Below are 19,332 nucleotides of genomic sequence, written 5' to 3' on the forward strand. Positions count from 1 at the left end.
GTAACTTTTATTTTTTAGGAGAGTTAAAAAGAGTTTAGGTTTGGGATTACAATATGTATGTATATTATACAATTCATAGATATATAAATATAATATACTCTATGTATAGTTTATTTATTATTAAATTGGACTAATTGGGTTAGGTTAAAATTAATCAAATTCAAACCCAACTTTATATTTTTGGAGATACTAATTTTTTTTTTTTTTTAATAATCCAAGCTTATGTAATGAGTTTAAAGTAGGTATTCAAGCACTTAAATTTACATATTATGTATTTATTTAAAAATTATTATAAGAAATTTTTTGTATAAATATTAAAATATCAAAATTTATATTTTTCTTTAAATTTTCTTGTTATTTTACTATTAAATTTTCAATAATAATAATAATAGAAAGTTTATTGTATTTTGATTCCAAACCTTAAGTATAAAACAAAAATTAATATAAATTAAAGAAATTTAATTCCTAATTAGGGTGATTATCTTTTCATTAAGCGTATTTTGTTGTTATTTTTTATACTAATTAATTAAATTATTTGACTCACACGTACTCTCTTTTCCCTTTTCCACATTCTAAAATTTAACATTTAATAAAACATAATAATCTAAATAAATAAATAAAATACAAATCTCCGTTCCGTATTTACTTTAAATTCGAAATTAATTTAAACATTTTAATTATTTTTCCTAATCCAAAATTAAATTCAAAATCAACCGTGTCCAACGAGGTCGCGGTATTGGTCAACGCAATCTACGGTTCACGTCCCGCGATGTAGCGGATTATAGCGCTGATTTATTTGATTTTTGTAAGGGCATATTCGGGGAATAAAAATATGAGTGCTGCTTTTGTCAAAAAAACAAAAGGTGAAAAACGCGTTAAACGCAATATTCAAACACCAATCCAAACAGATCTTTACTGTATTTTTTTTTTCTTTTTACTTAAATTTCTTAGGAAAAAAAAATCGCCCATAGTTTTCTGTTTGGAGAGAGAAAAAGAGATAATGGCATTTATTTGTGTTGACTGATCAATGAGCAGTTCAGCGTAGCCGGCAAAAGGCGTATCCTTAGTATATTATATATATATATAGGATATAGTGATATGTATGTATACTGGATCTATATATGTACATACGTAAATGCCTATACGCGTTGAACAGTCAATCAAACGCAAGCGACCGCTTTTACTTGGTAATTAAGCTCTTTCCTTATCTTTCATGAATCGTATATATCTTTCAATTTCAATACCTTTAATTACTTGTTTCGGAGTTTTCAAGGCGTTGCTACGTGCTTTTTTTTTTTTTTTTGAATGGTCCCAAAATTTCGATAGTTACAATACTGCAAATTTCAAATTCTGTCTCTGCCTTTTTTTTTTTTTTGTTTCAGAGGTAAGATTTTTTCTTACCTTTTTCAGTTGTATAGGTTCGTGCGTGCTGCTATCTGAATCCCGGTATTAGGTGAAGAAAAGTTTTTATTTCTAAAGAAAAGTTCAATGAAACTTATCTTTTCTAGCTCCTTTTTTATTAGCAGAAAATTATTGGAATATTTTGGTTGGGAATCTTGAGTTGGCTTATCTGGTAAAATGGGTGTCTGAAAATATTTCTTTTTCTTGAAAATTTTGCAGCTGAATTGAGAAGGTTGGTGCTTGTTGGTTGCAATGCAGATTGAAGTAGATTGTTTCTTCAAGTTGTGAATAAATTTAGTTTTCTGAAGGAGGGGGTTTTTTATTATATAATATTTTATTATTTATACAGAATTTTGCAACATGGGCTGCATAAATTCTAAGTCTAGTCCTTTTAAGGATAGCAGGGAAAGCCCTAGAAGGATGCTATCTCGTAAAGGATCAATGGAACGTGTTCATCGGCTTGACTCATCGAGAAAGGAGGAGGTTACTCGATCAAAACATAGATTGGATAGTGGTGAAGTGAAAGTTAAGTTGATTGATAAGAAAGCATATGGTTTTACTCAGTTTTATGATGATCGGATTGAGAAGAAAAAAGTAGAGAGGTGTGAAGAGGTTGTTACTAGTTTTCCTACTTTGTCAAGGGTTCCCAAGGCTATAGAAGGAGAGCAAGTGGCCGCAGGGTGGCCATCTTGGCTTGCTGCGGTGGCTGGTGAAGCAATCAAGGGATGGACACCGCGGCATGCCAATACTTTTGAGAAGTTAGAAAAAGTATGTTCCTTTTTGATCTGATTGCTGGTTTTATGTTCTCTTTTTTTTTTTTTCTGTGTTATGTGATTAAATGTTTATTGCTAATTGAACGGACATACGAGAAGATTGTGGAGATTTAGTCGGGCAAAAGGTTAAGTAGCTTGATTGAATTTTTGAAGCTTGTGGTTTGCGTTTGCTTGGATATTTGTTCAGCTGATGTATTGTCAACTCGGATGGAAATGGAGTTGCAGAAGTAAAAATCTATATGTAGTCCTTTTTTTATCTAACAACCATTTATTTTAGACTTGGGGATTCACTTCCCCTTTTGACTTAAAGACTGACTGGGGGACTTTTATTTTGCTGGAGTAGTTAGTCCTAACTAAAGAAGATTTGGACTAATATCTTTACCTGCTCCGTATATGATATCAGCTCCAAGATGTGCATAAACTATACTGTGAAAGATGCATAAATTTTATTTTATATATAAGACCAAATATATTCTTGTCTTATTTGCTGATGGCAATGACAATTCTATAAGCTGGATAAACTAGAGTTCATCTCCTCCTTGCCTTGTTGTCCCATAGTGATGGCAATTTTTGTGAATGGATGAACTAGAATGTAGGTGAATCATTGTTGCAAGATCAGGCAATATAAAGTTTATTCATCTTTTGAGCCTGCGTCTGTATTATAGTTCAGGGAAAGGGAATATGCAGTGTGTGCACTACATTATTGTTGCTTGTTCCATTACTGGGTTTATATTTCCTTTGTCTAGCTTCATTTAATGGTCTCATTTCTTTGCAGATTGGACAAGGAACATACAGTAGTGTTTATAAGGCTCGGGATATCATTCATAACAAACTTGTTGCTTTGAAAAGAGTACGGTTTGATAATCATGATCCAGAGAGCATCAAATTTATGGCCAGAGAAATTGTTATCTTGCGCAGGCTCGATCATCCAAATGTAATTAAATTGGAAGGCTTGATTACATCTCGAACATCATGTACTCTGTATCTGGTTTTTGAGTATATGGAACATGATCTTGTAGGAATTGCTTCACTGCCTGGTGTCAAGTTTTCAGAGCCTCAGGTACTTGTTTTGTCATTTTCACGGTTGTCATAGCCTTGAGCTTATTGGTACACCACTTGTTTAATTTTTTTTTTCTTTGAAGTTAATTAGGCACATTCTTTTTCTCCAATTCCTGTGCTTATTTTTCTTTTAGGTTAAATGTTATATGCACCAACTTCTAAGCGGACTTGATCATTGTCACAGTCATGGGGTTCTACATCGTGACATTAAGGGCTCGAATCTTCTTATTGATAGTAATGGCATCTTGAAGATTGCAGATTTTGGGTTAGCAAGTTTTTTTGACCCCCATGATACTACACCGTTGACAAGCCGTGTTATCACTCTCTGGTATCGACCACCAGAACTTTTGCTTGGAGCATCTCATTATGGTGTTGCAGTAGATTTATGGAGTGCTGGTTGCATATTGGGGGAGTTGTATTCTGGCAAACCTATTTTGCCTGGAAAAACAGAGGTACTGTGTTCAGGAATCGATGCCAATCTATAATTTTCACCAAATAATCAATGTGAATGGTTCCACCTTATAGTAAGTTATTGTAGTATGTGATTGTGCGTCACAGATTTCATCGCTGGTTTGGAAGTTTAAGAAACTAAAGTCAATCTCTCTTTCTCTCTCTTTCTCTGCTTGAAAGATGCAAAAAAATTTCATCAGGCTAACGTGATTGTGTATGTAAGTATAGATATAAGTATGCATATATCTAAGTTGAAGGTTACCTCTGCTGGACAGACTGGAAGTAAAATATATTCCTTCCATGTTTCATGGATTATAATCAATTATCTAAACTTTTTATCTAAATTTGATCCTTATAGATGTGAGAATTAGAAATGATTTTAGTTATCATGTTTTCTATTTTTAGATTAACCCCCAAATTGGTTGTTATTTTAAAAGTTTGATATCTCTCTCTGATTTTTTATGGAACTGGGAAATATGGATCTTTTCGGATGGGTTATAGTTATGCTTTGTCTGCGAATCCATAGTTGAGGGAACTATGGATTGCAATGAGCTTGTGAGGCATCAAGAAGAAAAACAAGCTGACTAAATATCTGATGGGTAGTTCAGTCTCTGTTTAAAGTGAATAAATCTCCTCCTCACGCCTTTCCTTATTTCTGCTAGCTTCATATGCTAAAAGTACAGCATTTTGTGTTTGAGGTCCCTAATTGAATTATTTTTACCTAATAGGTTGAGCAGCTGCATAAAACTTTTAAGCTTTGTGGCTCACCATCTGATGAGTATTGGCAATCAAACTTCCCTCATTCAACAGCATTCAGACCTCGGCATCATTATAGACGATGTGTGGCAGAAACATTCGCGGATTTCCCTGTTCCAGCTGTAGGGCTTATGGAGACATTCCTGTCAATAGATCCTGGTCATCGAGGAACTGCAGCTTTGGCTCTCAGAAGTGAGGTTTGTGGATTTCTTTCTCTTTCTTTCCTCTTTCTCCAGAAGAGAAGTAAATGACTAAATAGATTAAGAACTACTCCTGCATAACTTAAAAAAGTATTTTTTGATACTGTAGAATGTGATATTTCTGAATACTTATTTTGTGGTTATCCTTACAACCACGTGGGAAGTGGCTTATTTAGCTTTATGATAGAGCTCTTGAATTGTGTCAATTTGTATAAACTTCTGTTTTCGTGGCCTTTGTCTTCTCTGAAATTCTTTATGGAATGGATTATGAGACATTTAGCTGTCATTTGGGTTGTAAATTTTGCTTTTCAGACTTATTTTTCATGTTTCTAAATTAAAGAAGTTGTGCCCTGTGGCTGTGAGTTAATTTGGAGATATTGACATATTGTGCTGTCTCACACTTAAGCAATTTCACTTATGTTTAGCTATAGTTCAGCGTCAGTTAATCAAAATGGTTATTAATTCCTCTTTCTATGGGGTTATCTTTCTTGCTAAGGTGTTTTCCTTCTTTTTTTAACTTTTTTTTTTGGGCAGTTCTTCACAACAAAACCATATGCTTGTGAGCCTTCAAGTTTACCAAAATATCCACCCAGCAAAGAGATTGATGCTCGATTGCGTGATGAAGCAGCTAGAAGGTACAAGTTAATTGTCATTCACTCAGAAAATTGAATTTTGCCAAAATAGAGCACTTGCTTGTTCTTACTATAGTTATCACTACTTAAACCTCCAGCTTTATAATGAACTAAATGGTTGTGACTAAAAACTAAACTTTAGGAATTTACAGTAGAATCCATCCAAGGTAATGGGATGATATAAAATCTTGGTTAAAAAATGAAGTACCATTGTGTAAAAGCTGTTCATTGTTTTTGTTTCTCTAATGGTTTATCATCAAGTAATCCTTTGGTTGCTGGCATATAATGATGTGAAGTTTTCTCTTTTGCTTTATGCTTGTACCTGCCATTCTTACACAATTATGTGTCATTCATTAAAATGTTGCCTGCCCATGAGTTTTTTTAGCCGAAGAGTGGTTGGACATGGAGGTGAAAGGACTGACATTGAAAAGAGACTATCAAAGCAGTATCAGGGCATTCCAGATCCTACAAGTAATGTGCCGTTTGCTGCATCAATGCAGGTAACTTGAAATGATAGTCACATTTTGTTGTTTCTATGTTTGTTCTTGTTCTGGTCAAACATGAAGAGACCGTGTCAAAGTTTATGCTTCAAAATTTTTTTGACTTGATTTATGCACATGCATGAGGAATAAGACTTGATACATAAAGAGTCTAGAGACATCAAAATTGATATGTTGTTTTTTTTCTTGGGAATTGTTATATGTCTGGTATTATTTTTATGCGAAAGACTTAATGAGCCTCTGTCTCATGCAACCTGGCCTTGGATCCATCATTTGCCTTTGGAAATTTTCACTTGGACTTTGTTTTCTTCATGGCAAAGATGGTCTAATTTCCTGCTTTGTTTTTTCTTCTGGTCTTGTCCTTCTCATCTCTGGAAATGTACAAGCACCTATTTTATCTTGCTCATCTCTGTTTCTACTATAGATATATATTTTCTCTCATTATTTTTCATCTTAGCTTTCTTCTTATTTTCTCATATTGTAGTAATACTTTTCTTTGTAATAACAGGAAAGAAAACACCATTCTACTTCAAAGAGCAGAAGTGAGATTTTCACATCTCGCAAAGAAGACCCGACTTCTGGTTTTCTGATTCATCCCACCGAACAAAATGTAAAAGATGTAAATAAAGATTTTGCAGAGCACCACCAGAAGAAACTTTCGCAGTCAGGGCCACTAGGTCATGGGGGTGGATGGGCAAAGTCAGGGAAGAAAGAGGATGATCCTCGGATTGCTTCGTCTAGGACCAACTTGTCTACATTATCCACATTAGTAGCCACTAGAACTTTTTCATCCGAAGACCAACAAGAAAGAATTGGTCATTCACAGGCAGCCATACACAAGACAGGCAGGTACGGGGGTTCATTTAATGAATCGGAGTCAATCACAAAGCTGGATAGGAAACATAACGTGCAGAGGATTGCAGATTCTCCTCCAACCAGAGGAGGAAGAACAAGTATCAAAGAACCAAATATGGTGAGTTACTTCATACATTTCTTTCGTTATATTCTTATGACATTCGTTTCTTAACTCAAATTTCGTCTATTTTGTTGGCTACATTTATACATTTTGTCATTCACTTTTAAAGCTAACTTCAAATTGTCATTCACCTTTAAAAAAACTAAAAATGAATTCAGTATATCAATCTCTTTTGAGTTCATCTCCAAATGGGTTTAGCTAAATCCCATATGTTGGTCGTTAATCCTTAGCCAGAGAAAAGAAATGAGAGATTATGGCTGGTTCAATTGCCACTGTTCATCCCTTTTTTGTGCATACACTTTATCTCAAGCCTGATTTCTGCAAAAATATGTTTCTTCAACAGGTTCGTGGCCCTAAGGGAAATAGGATTTACGTATCCGGTCCATTACTTGTTCCGTCACAAAATGTGGATCAAATGCTTAAAGAGCATGATCATCGAATCCAAGAATTCACTCGACGAGCAAGACATGGGAAGAAGAAACATGGGAAAGTTCACACTCAAGGATTCCAACAAGCCATGAAGTGATCGTATTGACATCTTATGTTCCTCTCTAGTGGCGGAGCCGGGGAAATAGGTTGCCAGGTGCCCAGGGAGTGAGCTTATGTAGCCGGTAAGTTCTTGTGTACATATAAAGAAACACCTTGTTTTTAGTAGGTACTATGATTACCTTTGCAGTAGATATTCTTCTCTAATTTAGTAGATAATTTATACAGATCAGCATCAGAATCAAAGCCTGTGCAAATTTATTTACAGTTAAAAGTTTTAGAACTCTGTAGCGTATATGTTGGAAAGTCCAGCAAGGATGAATGTTAAATACATGGTATACTGTCTATATTCTTTATACAGAAACTAGCTTGTATTCCAATAGCCATTAAATGAATTTTAAAGGAGAAAAAATTATTCTCTTGGACCAATTACAGTCTCAATCCCTGTGGTTTACTTTCAACAATTCAATTTTCTTTTTTGCTTTTTACTGTTTGTTATTTTGTAGTTTAGTTTTTTTTTTATTATTTTATATAAAACTGTTGGCTTTTTAGAAATATTTGGAGTTAAAAAAAAAAGAAGAAAGAACTGGGAGGTTTTATGCATAATAGCCAATTAGAAATATAATCAAGTGAAATTATAAAGGAAAATTTATAATTTACCCTAATATTAATGAATACTGTATTCATATTATAAATATATATATATAAGCAGAGAAAAGGCTCTTTGTAAATGTTTCCATCATACCTTAACTTATTCTTTACTAGCTTGATATTTTCTCATCATACTTAAACTTTTTCTTCATGAATTGGATATTGGTAAATTCACACATCTAGAAATTCATTTATGACAATTGAACTTTCTCAAATCATTTTTTTAAGAACCCAAATTTTTTTTTTCCAAAAAACGAATGCCAAGAAGAACAAAAGGCTGAGTAAATGAGCCGGTTAACTCGCAAATTTGACCTAATATGCTCTGTTTCGGATGAGTAAACAGGTAAGGTTAAAAAAGTACGAGACAAGTATGAGTAAAAAGAAAACCAAATCAAAGATGAGTACGATAAAGTGTGTACTTAATTGGTATCTATACTCATTTTGTATCCATTTAGTAAATTTTTGCTGGGTAATTAGTAAATTTTTATAGGGTAATACCAAAGTTAGGCGGAGAGATGAAGGAAAGCTTCATATTACAGTCTACTATAAAGAAGAAAAATGGAAAAGAAAAAACAAAGTCTTCTGGTGCCAAAAAAATTGACTGGAATTCCCTAAGTTGCCTAACATGAGGATTTGGTCCAAGCTGGCTGTGGTACAAAACAAAATTCATGCAGATACCTGTTCTCAGTCTATGACTATATATATTTTGATCAGACTATGACTATATAAACCAATCATAAATTATAAAATCTTTTAGTTCATCTAAAATTGTGGAGTCCTTAATAATATTCATAGAGGGTGTACATCAAAAACAATTTACATTGCATTAAGTCACAAGAACAAAGTTCTCTCTTCAGTAGCATTTCCCACCTTCATCTTTACCCTCATTTACCTCTATACAAGAAAATAATACCATAAAAATAGAAGAGGAACCTCATAAAAGAAATGGAGAAAACTGTAATTGAATTTGTAAATATGATCCATTAACATGATTATATATATACTCACCAAGATAAACACATTATCTACCTGCCTTCTAGCATTTCATCTGAGTTTGTCAAGGATGTGGATATAGAGAGATTCTTAATTTCTTTAATTGTTGGGTGACCTCTGCTACCTAAGTTGGAATTGTACCTAGACCACATTGCTGATGTTCTAATTCTCTCTAGCAAGTTTAACTCTCCGATTTCGCCATTTCCCACCTCCAAAATCTCCACAACTTGCCTCATTGTTGGCCTAACTTGAGGATCAGGATGAGCACACAACAAACCCAAATGCAAAATTCTTTCCACATCTTCTTGATTATATCCCTGTCTGGATTTTAACTGATCATCGAGCGCCAAAACCAACTCGTTCCTCTCCATTAGACACCATAACCGATCAACCAGGCTTGGCTTCCCTTCTTCATTTGGTCTTTGACCACAAACCACTTCTAAGATCAACACACCAAAGCCAAACACATCTGATTGAGTAGAGGTTCGCCCAGTTGTCACCACTTCCGGTGCCAAATATCCTACAGTTCCTACCACTTGTGTGGTGGTAGCTAATTCCTGTTGATGATGATGTATCCGTGCTAATCCAAAATCACCAAGCCTTGCATTCATGTCCTTGTCAAGCAAGACATTGCTTGCCTTGATGTCCCTATGCAAGACTTTAGCTTCCCATCCTTCATGGAGATACAAAATCCCATTAGCTGAATCTTTCAAGACCTTGATTCTCTCTTCCCAACTCAGCATTAAACTCTCATCACAATCAAAAATCCTCTTGTCCACACTCCCATTTTCCATATAATCATAAACCAAAGTCAAACTTCCCTTGTCTTGCTTACACCACCCCCTCAATTGTACCAAATTTCTATGCTTCAATCTTCCTAAGCTTGAAACTTCAGCTAAGAATTCTCTCATGGCATTCTCACTCTCATGGTGGATCCTCTTCACCGCAACTTCTGTTCCGGCCAATATCCCTTTATAAACGGTTCCATATCCTCCGGTTCCAATCACATTTTCTTTGGAGAAACCATTTGTTGCAGCATGAATCTCCTGGTAACTAATCCTATGAGGCCAGTACTCTGTCTCCCAATCTTCAACATCATCTTTCAGCACTCTACTCTTCTGTCTCCTATACAAAAACACATAAACAACAACTCCAATCCCAACAAGAAGCACACAAGCAACACTGACACCAGCAATAAACCCTTTTGATTGAACAACTGAATTCCCACCAAGAACAAAAGAAGGCAAATTTGTTGTCACCAAGGCATCACCAATAGAGAAATTAGAGTTACTAAAGCTCCATGCCAAAATCTTGTGACTCTCAACTAATTGCCCTGTTGCCCCACAAAATCCCACAAACATTTCATCCAAAAACACTCCATTTAGATTCACCAATTCACTTATCAAAGGCCTCCTTGGCCTTTTCATCCCAACTTTAGCCATGGTTACATTAATCCTTGAACTGTCAAAATCAATCCAAGCCCGGTAATTCTCACCATTATTTAGCTGCAACTCCTTGAACTTATCATCATTCTTACCTCTCCAAAACCCTGCCGTACTCGAAGCTACAGATGCAAGAGAGTTGACATCAATACCCACATGATTAGCATTCATATCACTGAATTCCTGGTTTGCAAACACATCAAACTCAACACCAAATATATTGTTATTGGGATCGCCGTTGTTGGTGAAATTGAGCATACCCAGATGCTGAGCAGAGCTGGCGCCGTCAATGCCCATACGGGGCATGAAGATGAATGCGAAGCCATGGCCGGGGAGACGATTTCTGAAAGGAGCAATTGAGAAGATGAAGGAGGTGGAGAAGGGGAGAAGGGTGGATGAATTGGGTTGTCTTGTGGGTATTTTGGAAGGGAAGAATCCACGGCCAATAGAGAAAACGGTGTCGTTTGTGATGGAGAGAATGGAAGAAGAATCAATTGCGGCAATGCCGAAGGTGAGTAGATTAGTGGAGTTGAAGTTAGTGTTAAAGACAAAATCAAGGCACGATGCTGAGTTGCAGAGAAGGGTAGTTGTGGTAAAGATGAGCAGAAGGGAAGACTGTGGAGACATCAGAGAAAGGAGAAATCTGGTTTGAGATTCAGAAATGGAGGAAGAAGATATTTTTCTATTCAGTGGTTTCCATTTAGCTCGGTAGAGGAAAATTCTACACCAAACCTTTTCCCGGCTGCTGGTTTCACTTACTTTCCTGTTTTGTTTTTGGGAAGTTTGGTAATTAATCAAATTCAAAGGGGCAGTTTCCTAAATTCAATTTTGACACGAAAGGAATTACCAAATTTAGAGGTGCATTTATATATCACTTCAATTTAAACCTAAAGAAAGAATTTAATTTTCTAAAGAAAATTGAGTGTAAAGACATTTGGCCAAATCTCCATAAGAATTGTATTTTGAAACATGTGATCTCAAAGACCATGTAAATTTACCCAAGCCCAAATAAAATTCAATTCATATCCCAACCCAATTTTAAAGCTAAATATATTGGAAATTAAATAAAATTCCTCTTTTTAGGAACCATTCCAAAAAACAAAATTTCATTTTGACCCAAATTCTAAAAACCTAATTCTGAAATACCCAACTCAAATTCTTGTGAGTTTAGCCTAAAACCCAAAATTAAGCTTCAACCCATTTCTTAAATTAATACTAATTTCAAGATAATCCCGTCGAGCCGATTTTACATATCCGATTCATTTCTTACTTAACTTGTCTATGTTATTCTACGAGATCTCTTCTTTTTTTAAGTATGACACTGCCGCCCTCTTTATATAGTATCTGTTAATTCAGAATTGATTTTGAAAGTCATATTTCGATCTGGATAGTTTTAGAATACTTTTAATAATCAACAAATGATAATATATTTTTTTTACGTGTACCGTATTTTAATAAAAATTTTACGAGTTGATCCGTCTATATGTCTTGTTTTTATTGTTATATTGGAAGTTACTCTATGTGTTGTTTGGCGTAAAACAAATAGTAAATTTTTTTAAATTTTTTGTTGAATTTTTTTATATAAAATTCAATAGAAAATTTGATAAGCTAATAATTTTTTTTTTTTTTTGTGTTTCGTAATACGATTAACTAGCATTTTAACTAATTGATTACGTAAATCAAATTAAATTTTGCGGAAAATTAGAATTATCTTTCAAATGAAAGAAGTTATGTTTGTTTTTTTGGTTTAGATGGTATTTCTTTATTATCATAAAAGTAGATATTGAAAATTCGACTCTTATATAGTGTAAAAGTACAAATATATTACATTGTACTAAAATAATTTGTTACAATTTGAATTATTTATATAACTATTTATAAAAGACCATAAAATTTTTTGAATTAAACATTAATTACATTTTAATCTTAAGTTTAACATGATTATATAACTCGTGATTTATAACATAGAAAACATAAAAAAAAAGATACTATAATATATATATATATAATTTAAATATTTTGAATAAACTAAGTAACTTGTTCATAATTTTCTTCTACAAATATTAAATTTGTGTGTCATTTTATACATTAAAAACTAATCATCTCCATCTTTTATTGAACTTAATTTACTGAATTTAGATGGAAGTAGTAGGCCCAAATTGATGTAATAAAGTGTATCTATGACTATATTTTATATCCCCAATTGTCTTTAAATGAAAAATAAAGTACTAAAGATATATCTATTTAAAAGATAAATTAAACACTTTTTGTACTAATTTAAACGGGTAACACTTTATTACTTTATGCTTATAAAGTATAGATATATCATATACACACAAAGGGAAACATACATATATACATATATATATATATACATATATATATATATATATATATATAAAGGTTTATAGGCATCTTAGCTCAAGTGGGTTATTTTGGATTTCTTTTAAAAAATACAATTTTATTGGAACGATCACCATTCACCAAATTTCTATATATGTATATATATGTATACATATACACATATATATACATATATATATATATATAAAGGTTTATAGGCATCTTAGCTCAAGTGGGTTTTTTGGATTTCTTTTAAAAAATACAATTTTAACCATTCACCAAATTTTCTTACCATAGATATTTAGAATGATCGCCATCGAAATCTTCATAACCATTCAATCAAATTTTATTGGCTATCTGTGTTTTCTCTTGTCTTTATTATCCTCATTGTTATGGTAAAAATTTCTCAATTTATGGTTGTCAATTAATAGAGTTTATCATTCATATATTATATGTATTGTACATATTATTATATACATACTACAATTAAATTTAAACATTACCTTCGGAATTTGACATTTACCAACCAAGTTTTGTTGCTTCTTTTAATAAAATAATATAAGTAAATTAATATTTTTGTTAAATTCAAGATTCGACTTACTTTTTGACTTCCAATATGCACCGTATGTAATACTTGAGCTCAGAATTTGGCTCAAGATAATTTTTTTTTATTTACAAAATATATATAAATAATTAAAAATTTTATTTTAATTTAAAATTTTGATAAATTTTTAAGAAAAAATAAATTATGGACGAAATTGAAAATAATTTAAAAAAAAAGAAGTGAAATTGAGAATAAGAGAGGTGTTTTAGAAAGAAAATTTGAAAACAGAGAGTAAAATCGTAAAAAAGATGAAGTTTGATCATGTCGTACGGTCCAGTCAGCAGCCATGGCGAACTAGAGCACGCCATGTGGCAAGCATGCTGACATCGACACCATACGGGAGGCCACGCGGGCGATCCGCTTGTCTGACGATCTAATGATCCAGATCGCATTCCGTGAGCACGGACGGTCCATATGTATTTTCTCTTCAGGCGCGATTGAATGGATAGTGTTGATTGCAATAGACGGTCCAGATTCGTCCATACAATCAGACTAAACGAAAAATCATCGAACGGTCCTCCTCGCTCCACATCGACTCAAACAAGTGACTTGCATTGAATGGAGAGTAATATTTAAACTCCTCTTCGCAGGAAAGCAAAACCTTAGCCAACAGAGAGGTGATCAGAGGAGAAGAAGAAGGGCAGTCGGAAAAAGAATCAAATGCCAGAGAAGGAGGCCGACCGCCATCGCTGCCGCACTTGAGTCATCGTCGACACCAAAACAAGTATTTTTTTTCCTCTTCCTACTCGAAATTCAATCCCGAGTCTCCCTATACCCATATCGGAGCCAAATAATCAATAAATGAGCTAGAAACCGTAGACAAAGCTCGGCCGCGCTACCGCGACTAAAATCTGAAACCCTCTCTGATGATCTGCTTTCCATTTTTTGTTTCATGTGATTTTTTGACCACCGTGTTCATTGTATTTTTCTGGTGTAAGTTAGCCAAAGAGGAATCCCAACCGCGAAGGGGAACCAGCAGAGCCATCGTACCCAGAGATCCTTCGCTAGTAAGTTTCAGTTTTTTACCTTTTTCTGCCAACTGAGACTTCCTAACCTATTTTTTTGCAGGTTTACGCATAAAATCGGTCAAAACTAGCCAAAATCAGCTAGGCCGAGGTGAACTATTGCCGTGGACAATGGATCCGGCGCCGTGCTGGAACACTAAAATTTGCCGGAAATGTTTTAAAATACCTATTTTGGCCTTTTGGAGTATTTTTAGATACTTGACATGTGTTTTAAATTCCATAGAAAAATTCATCAAACTTGGGGACTGCCAAAAGGCGCAGTAAATAGTAAGATATTTCGAACACCGATTCGGAGTAAGAATCCCTTATCTTTTTTCCTGTTACGATAAATTAAAGCTTAATAATCAATAATACTGTGTTTTGTGAAAATTAAAAAACTCTAAAATTAATTACAGGTAACTGGTGGAGCCAGAACCGGTCAGTGCATATTCGTCCTAATATACTGTTTATTTTCTCTTATACTGCTTAAAATGTTTACTATTATGTTGTGTGCGTTAAATTGCTAATTTTTGTTGTCTTTTTGGTAATTTAATTTATCTAACTGCATAGCCCCAATTGTTGGTTTATTTACAATAGGTGTTTCAATTATGTTGTCTTGATTTATGTAACGTCTCTTTACGTAATTTATTGTTGATTGGTAAATATGAGATGTTGATATGTAATTGAGAATTAGTTGATAATGTGAATCTATGTATGAAAGCTTACTGGGTATCTTGAAAAATGGTGGACGGACCTGGTATATAGGAAAAATTCTACTATAAACATTACCTCAGTCGAACAGGTTAGAAAGTCTTATACCAAAAAGGTTTGAGAGATATGGTCCACCCTCATACCAGACAGGGTATCTAGGCGATGATATGTTTGTCGTCCATTACCAGACGGGGTGTGGAGACGACCAATTGATTAATAAATTTGGATATTGGATTCAAGCGTAGGGGGGAGGGGACATCCCTATGGACCCCTAGAGTACCAGTAAGCATAATGTTATTTGAATTATTATCCTTATAGGTCGATTTTTAAGTATATATATATATATATTTATATATTGACTATTAAAAAAATTATATTAAATTCTTAACTGTAATTATTTAAAATAAAAGAATCTAGATGTCATATAATGTTTGCTAGTCCAATTTAGTCACTATGCCCCACCAATACACTTGATGAGTTATTGTTCCCACTTAATCAAGTATCTCATAATTTGATTATCACTAATTAAACTTTGGAGTAGCAAATTTTATATCTTTATGTATATTAATTATAATTTAGTACTCCAAATTGGTATTTAGGCTGTAATTAATTGGAAGAAAATGGCTCAACAATTTTTTAATTTTCTTGAAGAAATTAATTGGTTGCAACATGTTCCCGTCGGCTATTCTCTTCTTATTAAACAATAATATTAGTGTCTTAATCTTTTACTAAACATGTTTTAATCGATAATTTGAGTACGTGATTAAGCTTAGTTAATTTAAAAATTAAATATGTTATTTTTGGTATTTTATATTAAAATTGGTGTTCATATTAAAAAAAATACCTTTTTTTTTATTTATAAAATAACTTCATACTTTATTTTAAATTTCTCTTTTAATTTAAAAAATAAAAAAATCGAAATGATTGTAAAAAATTAGGCATAAAATTACAAAGGGGCAGAGGAAACCGCACGAGCCCACTGTATTCCTGCTGCTTGGCTGCATCGACACCATTCATCAAAGTCAAAACGACGTCGTCACTGCGTACTGTTAAATTACCAAAACACCCTTCCCACCTTCATGATTTTCAACCTAACAAGCCCTATCTTGAGGATGGGCATTTTCGTCATTCCAAATTTACCTTCAATTATACAACTCGATCAGAATATCCGTGCAATCATCAACTGGTTTTCCGCTGAGATTGGGCCCCCACCAACAACCGGATAAGCCTGTCCAGATAATGCCACGTGTCCTTCGTGTTTCGATCTCCACGTGGCATCTATGAACCTCTTTTGATCACCCACGTTGTGGGTCCCCCCACGCCTCTGCTGTTCGGATAAACACTTAGTTGTATTAACTAAATAAAATTATTGATTAAACTTTTTAATTTTGATTAAATTAAGTTAATTAATTTTCTAATTATATTTCAAAAAAGTAATTATTTTATATGGGTAAAGCAGAGTCATGTTGACATAGAATATTTTCGAGTATATCCAAAAGGGTTCTTAATCTGTCTATCATTGGTCGTGCTGACATGGCAAGCGGTAGTCTAATCTTGAAATCCATCACCCACCGAAAACAATTCCTCTATTTCCCGACATATCCTGCCACGTGGCGGATAGAGACAATCACAACAACCCTCATGTTCGCGGCGGCCCGTTCGTCCACTTCGGAAAATAGGCCCCACGTGGGACCCAAAAGCTCCCTATAAATTCCCACAAATTCAGCAATCAATCAAGGCTCGTCTGAAAATAACGAAAAATAGAATTCGAAGTAGAAGAAAACAAATTTGAACATGGCCGGAGTTTTGGCCGAGATTCCGGTGAACCGTCCGAACTCCGACGAGATTAACAAGTTCCTCGACGGCACGGCGACGTTCGTCGACGCATTTTTTGGACTCATAGAAGACGGAAATGATTCGTCGCCGGAGATTTTCCGTGGCGAAGATTATACTGTCGGTGACAATGAGGACGGTGATGATGAGAATTCCTGCAACTCGGAAGAAAATAGAACCTTCTGGGAAACACAAGAACAACTTCTTCAAGTAAATATTCATTTCCTCTGATTCTTCTTTTTCTTTTTTTCTAATTTTTACTTGTAAGAGCTTGATCGAGATTAAAGTTTTTTCTGAAAATTCTGGAAAATGCTATGAGTTAATAATTAATCTATTACATTTTACTTTGTTTAAAAAAGGCAACATTATGTCGGACTAGTTCGCTTGAATCCAAAATCAGACAAGCAACAAAAGAGGCGTTGAAAGAAGTGATCGGTGGAGAATGTGGATGTTCCCGGAGACTGGCCGCCGGAGATTGCCGGAATTGTTTAAGAAGAGAGATCTCCGTTCGGCTTCAAAATTCAGGATATAACTGCGCGATTTGCAAGTCCAAATGGAAAAGCTCGCCGGAAATCCCCTCCGGTATATACACACACACACACACACACATACTCAAAATAACATATATATACTTAACTAATTACTGATGATAATTTGTTCTAATTTTCTTTCAGGCGAACATCTTTATTTGGAAGTGACGGATAAATCGAGTTCAAAAAAGGGGGAGATAATTAGAATAGTAATCGAATTAAGTTTTCGTGGAGAGTTCGAGATGGCGAGAGCAAGTGAAGAATACAAGAGATTAGTCCGGCGATTACCGGAGGTATTCATCGGCAAATCGGAGAGATTAAAAACCCTAATTAAAATATTATGCGGCGCCGCGAAGAAATGCATGAAAGACAGGAAGATACACATGGGACCGTGGAGGAAATACAAATACGTTCAAGCCAAATGGTTTGGCACGTGCGAGAGAAGTCTGGTAACGCCGTCGGCGGCGCCGTCGACGACCGGATGTAATAATCGGCCGGGAAAGCCTCAGGCGTCGATGTTGACGTTTGATTTGTTAGAGTTAGAGAATTTGGCTGGAATCCGTTGCCCTGTTGTGGCCGTCGTTTGATTTTGGGGGAAGAGGGTTTTGAGAGGTGAAAATAAAACGTGAAATTTGGGTTTCTCTTGTATGGTTGTATCATGTGTGTGTGTGTATATATATATGTATGTATGTATGTATGTATGTATACGAGGTGTAGCGTATGAGGTCGACGGGTAGGAATTTTGGTCATGATCAATAAAATATTTTGATAAAAAAAATATAAATCTCCCTCTCTCTCTCTATATACATATATATATATATATATATTCATTTTTTCTTATTCTCACTACACTATAATTTATTTTCCCTTTCCATGTTGGTAAACAATGTGAATAATGAAAATTTTTTATATCATAATCTTTACATAGTTTGTTAGTGAAATATTTGGTAAAAATCAACATCCAATTTCACTTTTTTTTTAAAAAAAAAAAAAAAACTTTTTTAGAAATGTCTTTTCCTTTTAACTTTTTTTAAGGGGATAAATTATTTTATTTTTATTTTATATAATGATTATATATGTTAAGAATGCATGAAATTAACATATAATTTATAAATAAATATGATTTTTTAAAATTGATATGTATAACAACCCATACAATAATTAATGTGTATAATGGTTGGAAGATATATTTTAGTGTCGAATACCGCCGATGTCAACTGTTGGGGGGAAGAGGTGATTGAGAGTTTGTCTATTTAAGAGTTAACTGATGTGTTTTGTTATATGTGGAGAAGTTGGCAAGACATGAGCGAATTGCTCTAGATTGGGAAAACATATACGGACCAAACATCTATCTATCTAGTGACGAAGTATGTGGAAAAATGGCGGCAAGCACAAGCTTTGAAGTATAACTTTACACCACATAATAGTAAGGCCAAAGAAAATATATAGCAGTGGCAACCATCGGTTGTAGAGTCTTGAAAATGTAATGTGAACAGTACGATGGGAATGTAGTAGGTTTTGGAGCGGCAATAAAAGAATCGATAGGGATAGTTTTATTTGTATTCTCTGGACGAATGACTGGGCATAGGTCCTCATTCCAAGCTGAATTACAAGAATGCTGATAGGTGTTGAACTACATCATGGGGAATGTCCAAGGCAGGGGAAGTATGGAGATAGACTCTCTGATGGTCAGAGAGCATTAACTGAGGCGGAAGAGAATGCCTTGGAGTTTGGATATGTCATTACTGACCGTAGAGAATTGCTAAAGCAGAGACCAAACATTCAAATCACATGAACTCGATGGACTTGCAACCAAGCGTTGCACGAACTTGCCAAACTCGTTAAAATGAAAAGTCTATTAGCTAGGTTTCATTTCTGGGATGTATTACCTGCTCACATTGTTGTATTAGTTCAATGATTAATGTTTGTTTTTTTAGCTTCCTTTCAAAAAAAAAAAAAAAAACTCATACAATTCATTAACAAATAAT

The 19,332-nt window shown here is 34.2% G+C and overlaps 3 protein-coding genes across 6 annotated transcripts; 2 read left to right on the top strand and 1 right to left on the bottom strand.

Annotated features, from left to right (window-relative positions):
• The first annotated feature begins 960 nt into the window (after positions 1-960).
• Positions 961-7,662, top strand: LOC110816901 (putative serine/threonine-protein kinase At1g54610). 4 transcript variants are annotated; one of them, XR_015819524.1, is made up of 10 exons: positions 961-1,187; positions 1,751-2,169; positions 2,950-3,234; positions 3,368-3,685; positions 4,412-4,636; positions 5,174-5,274; positions 5,657-5,771; positions 6,280-6,744; positions 7,091-7,358; positions 7,462-7,662. XR_015819524.1 is itself a non-coding variant. In XM_088221245.1 (9 exons), exons 2-9 carry the CDS (start codon positions 1,762-1,764, stop codon positions 7,271-7,273), a joined length of 2,100 nt encoding a protein of 699 aa, XP_088077371.1. In that variant the 5' UTR covers positions 961-1,187; positions 1,621-1,761; the 3' UTR covers positions 7,274-7,662. The 4 variants fall into 4 exon arrangements, 3 of the variants coding, with proteins under 3 accessions (XP_088077371.1, XP_088077370.1, XP_088077372.1); XM_088221245.1 differs by having other exon boundaries at positions 1,621-2,169; positions 7,091-7,662; XM_088221244.1 differs by having other exon boundaries at positions 7,091-7,662.
• A 1,023-nt stretch (positions 7,663-8,685) lies between these two features.
• LOC110817039 (Concanavalin A-like lectin protein kinase family protein) lies at positions 8,686-11,079 on the bottom strand. The gene has a single exon (XM_022045433.2). It carries the CDS (start codon positions 10,944-10,946, stop codon positions 8,910-8,912), a length of 2,037 nt encoding a protein of 678 aa, XP_021901125.2. The 5' UTR covers positions 10,947-11,079; the 3' UTR covers positions 8,686-8,909.
• A 5,619-nt stretch (positions 11,080-16,698) lies between these two features.
• On the top strand, positions 16,699-18,128 carry LOC110808670 (uncharacterized). Its single transcript, XM_022034241.2, has 3 exons — positions 16,699-17,024; positions 17,174-17,396; positions 17,489-18,128. Exons 1-3 carry the CDS (start codon positions 16,776-16,778, stop codon positions 17,929-17,931), a joined length of 915 nt encoding a protein of 304 aa, XP_021889933.1. The 5' UTR covers positions 16,699-16,775; the 3' UTR covers positions 17,932-18,128.
• Positions 18,129-19,332: the final 1,204 nt, after the last annotated feature.

Source organism: Carica papaya, chromosome 5, assembly GCF_054855325.1.
Source record: "Carica papaya isolate Zhongbai chromosome 5, ASM5485532v1, whole genome shotgun sequence".
NCBI classification, from domain to species: domain Eukaryota; kingdom Viridiplantae; phylum Streptophyta; class Magnoliopsida; order Brassicales; family Caricaceae; genus Carica; species Carica papaya.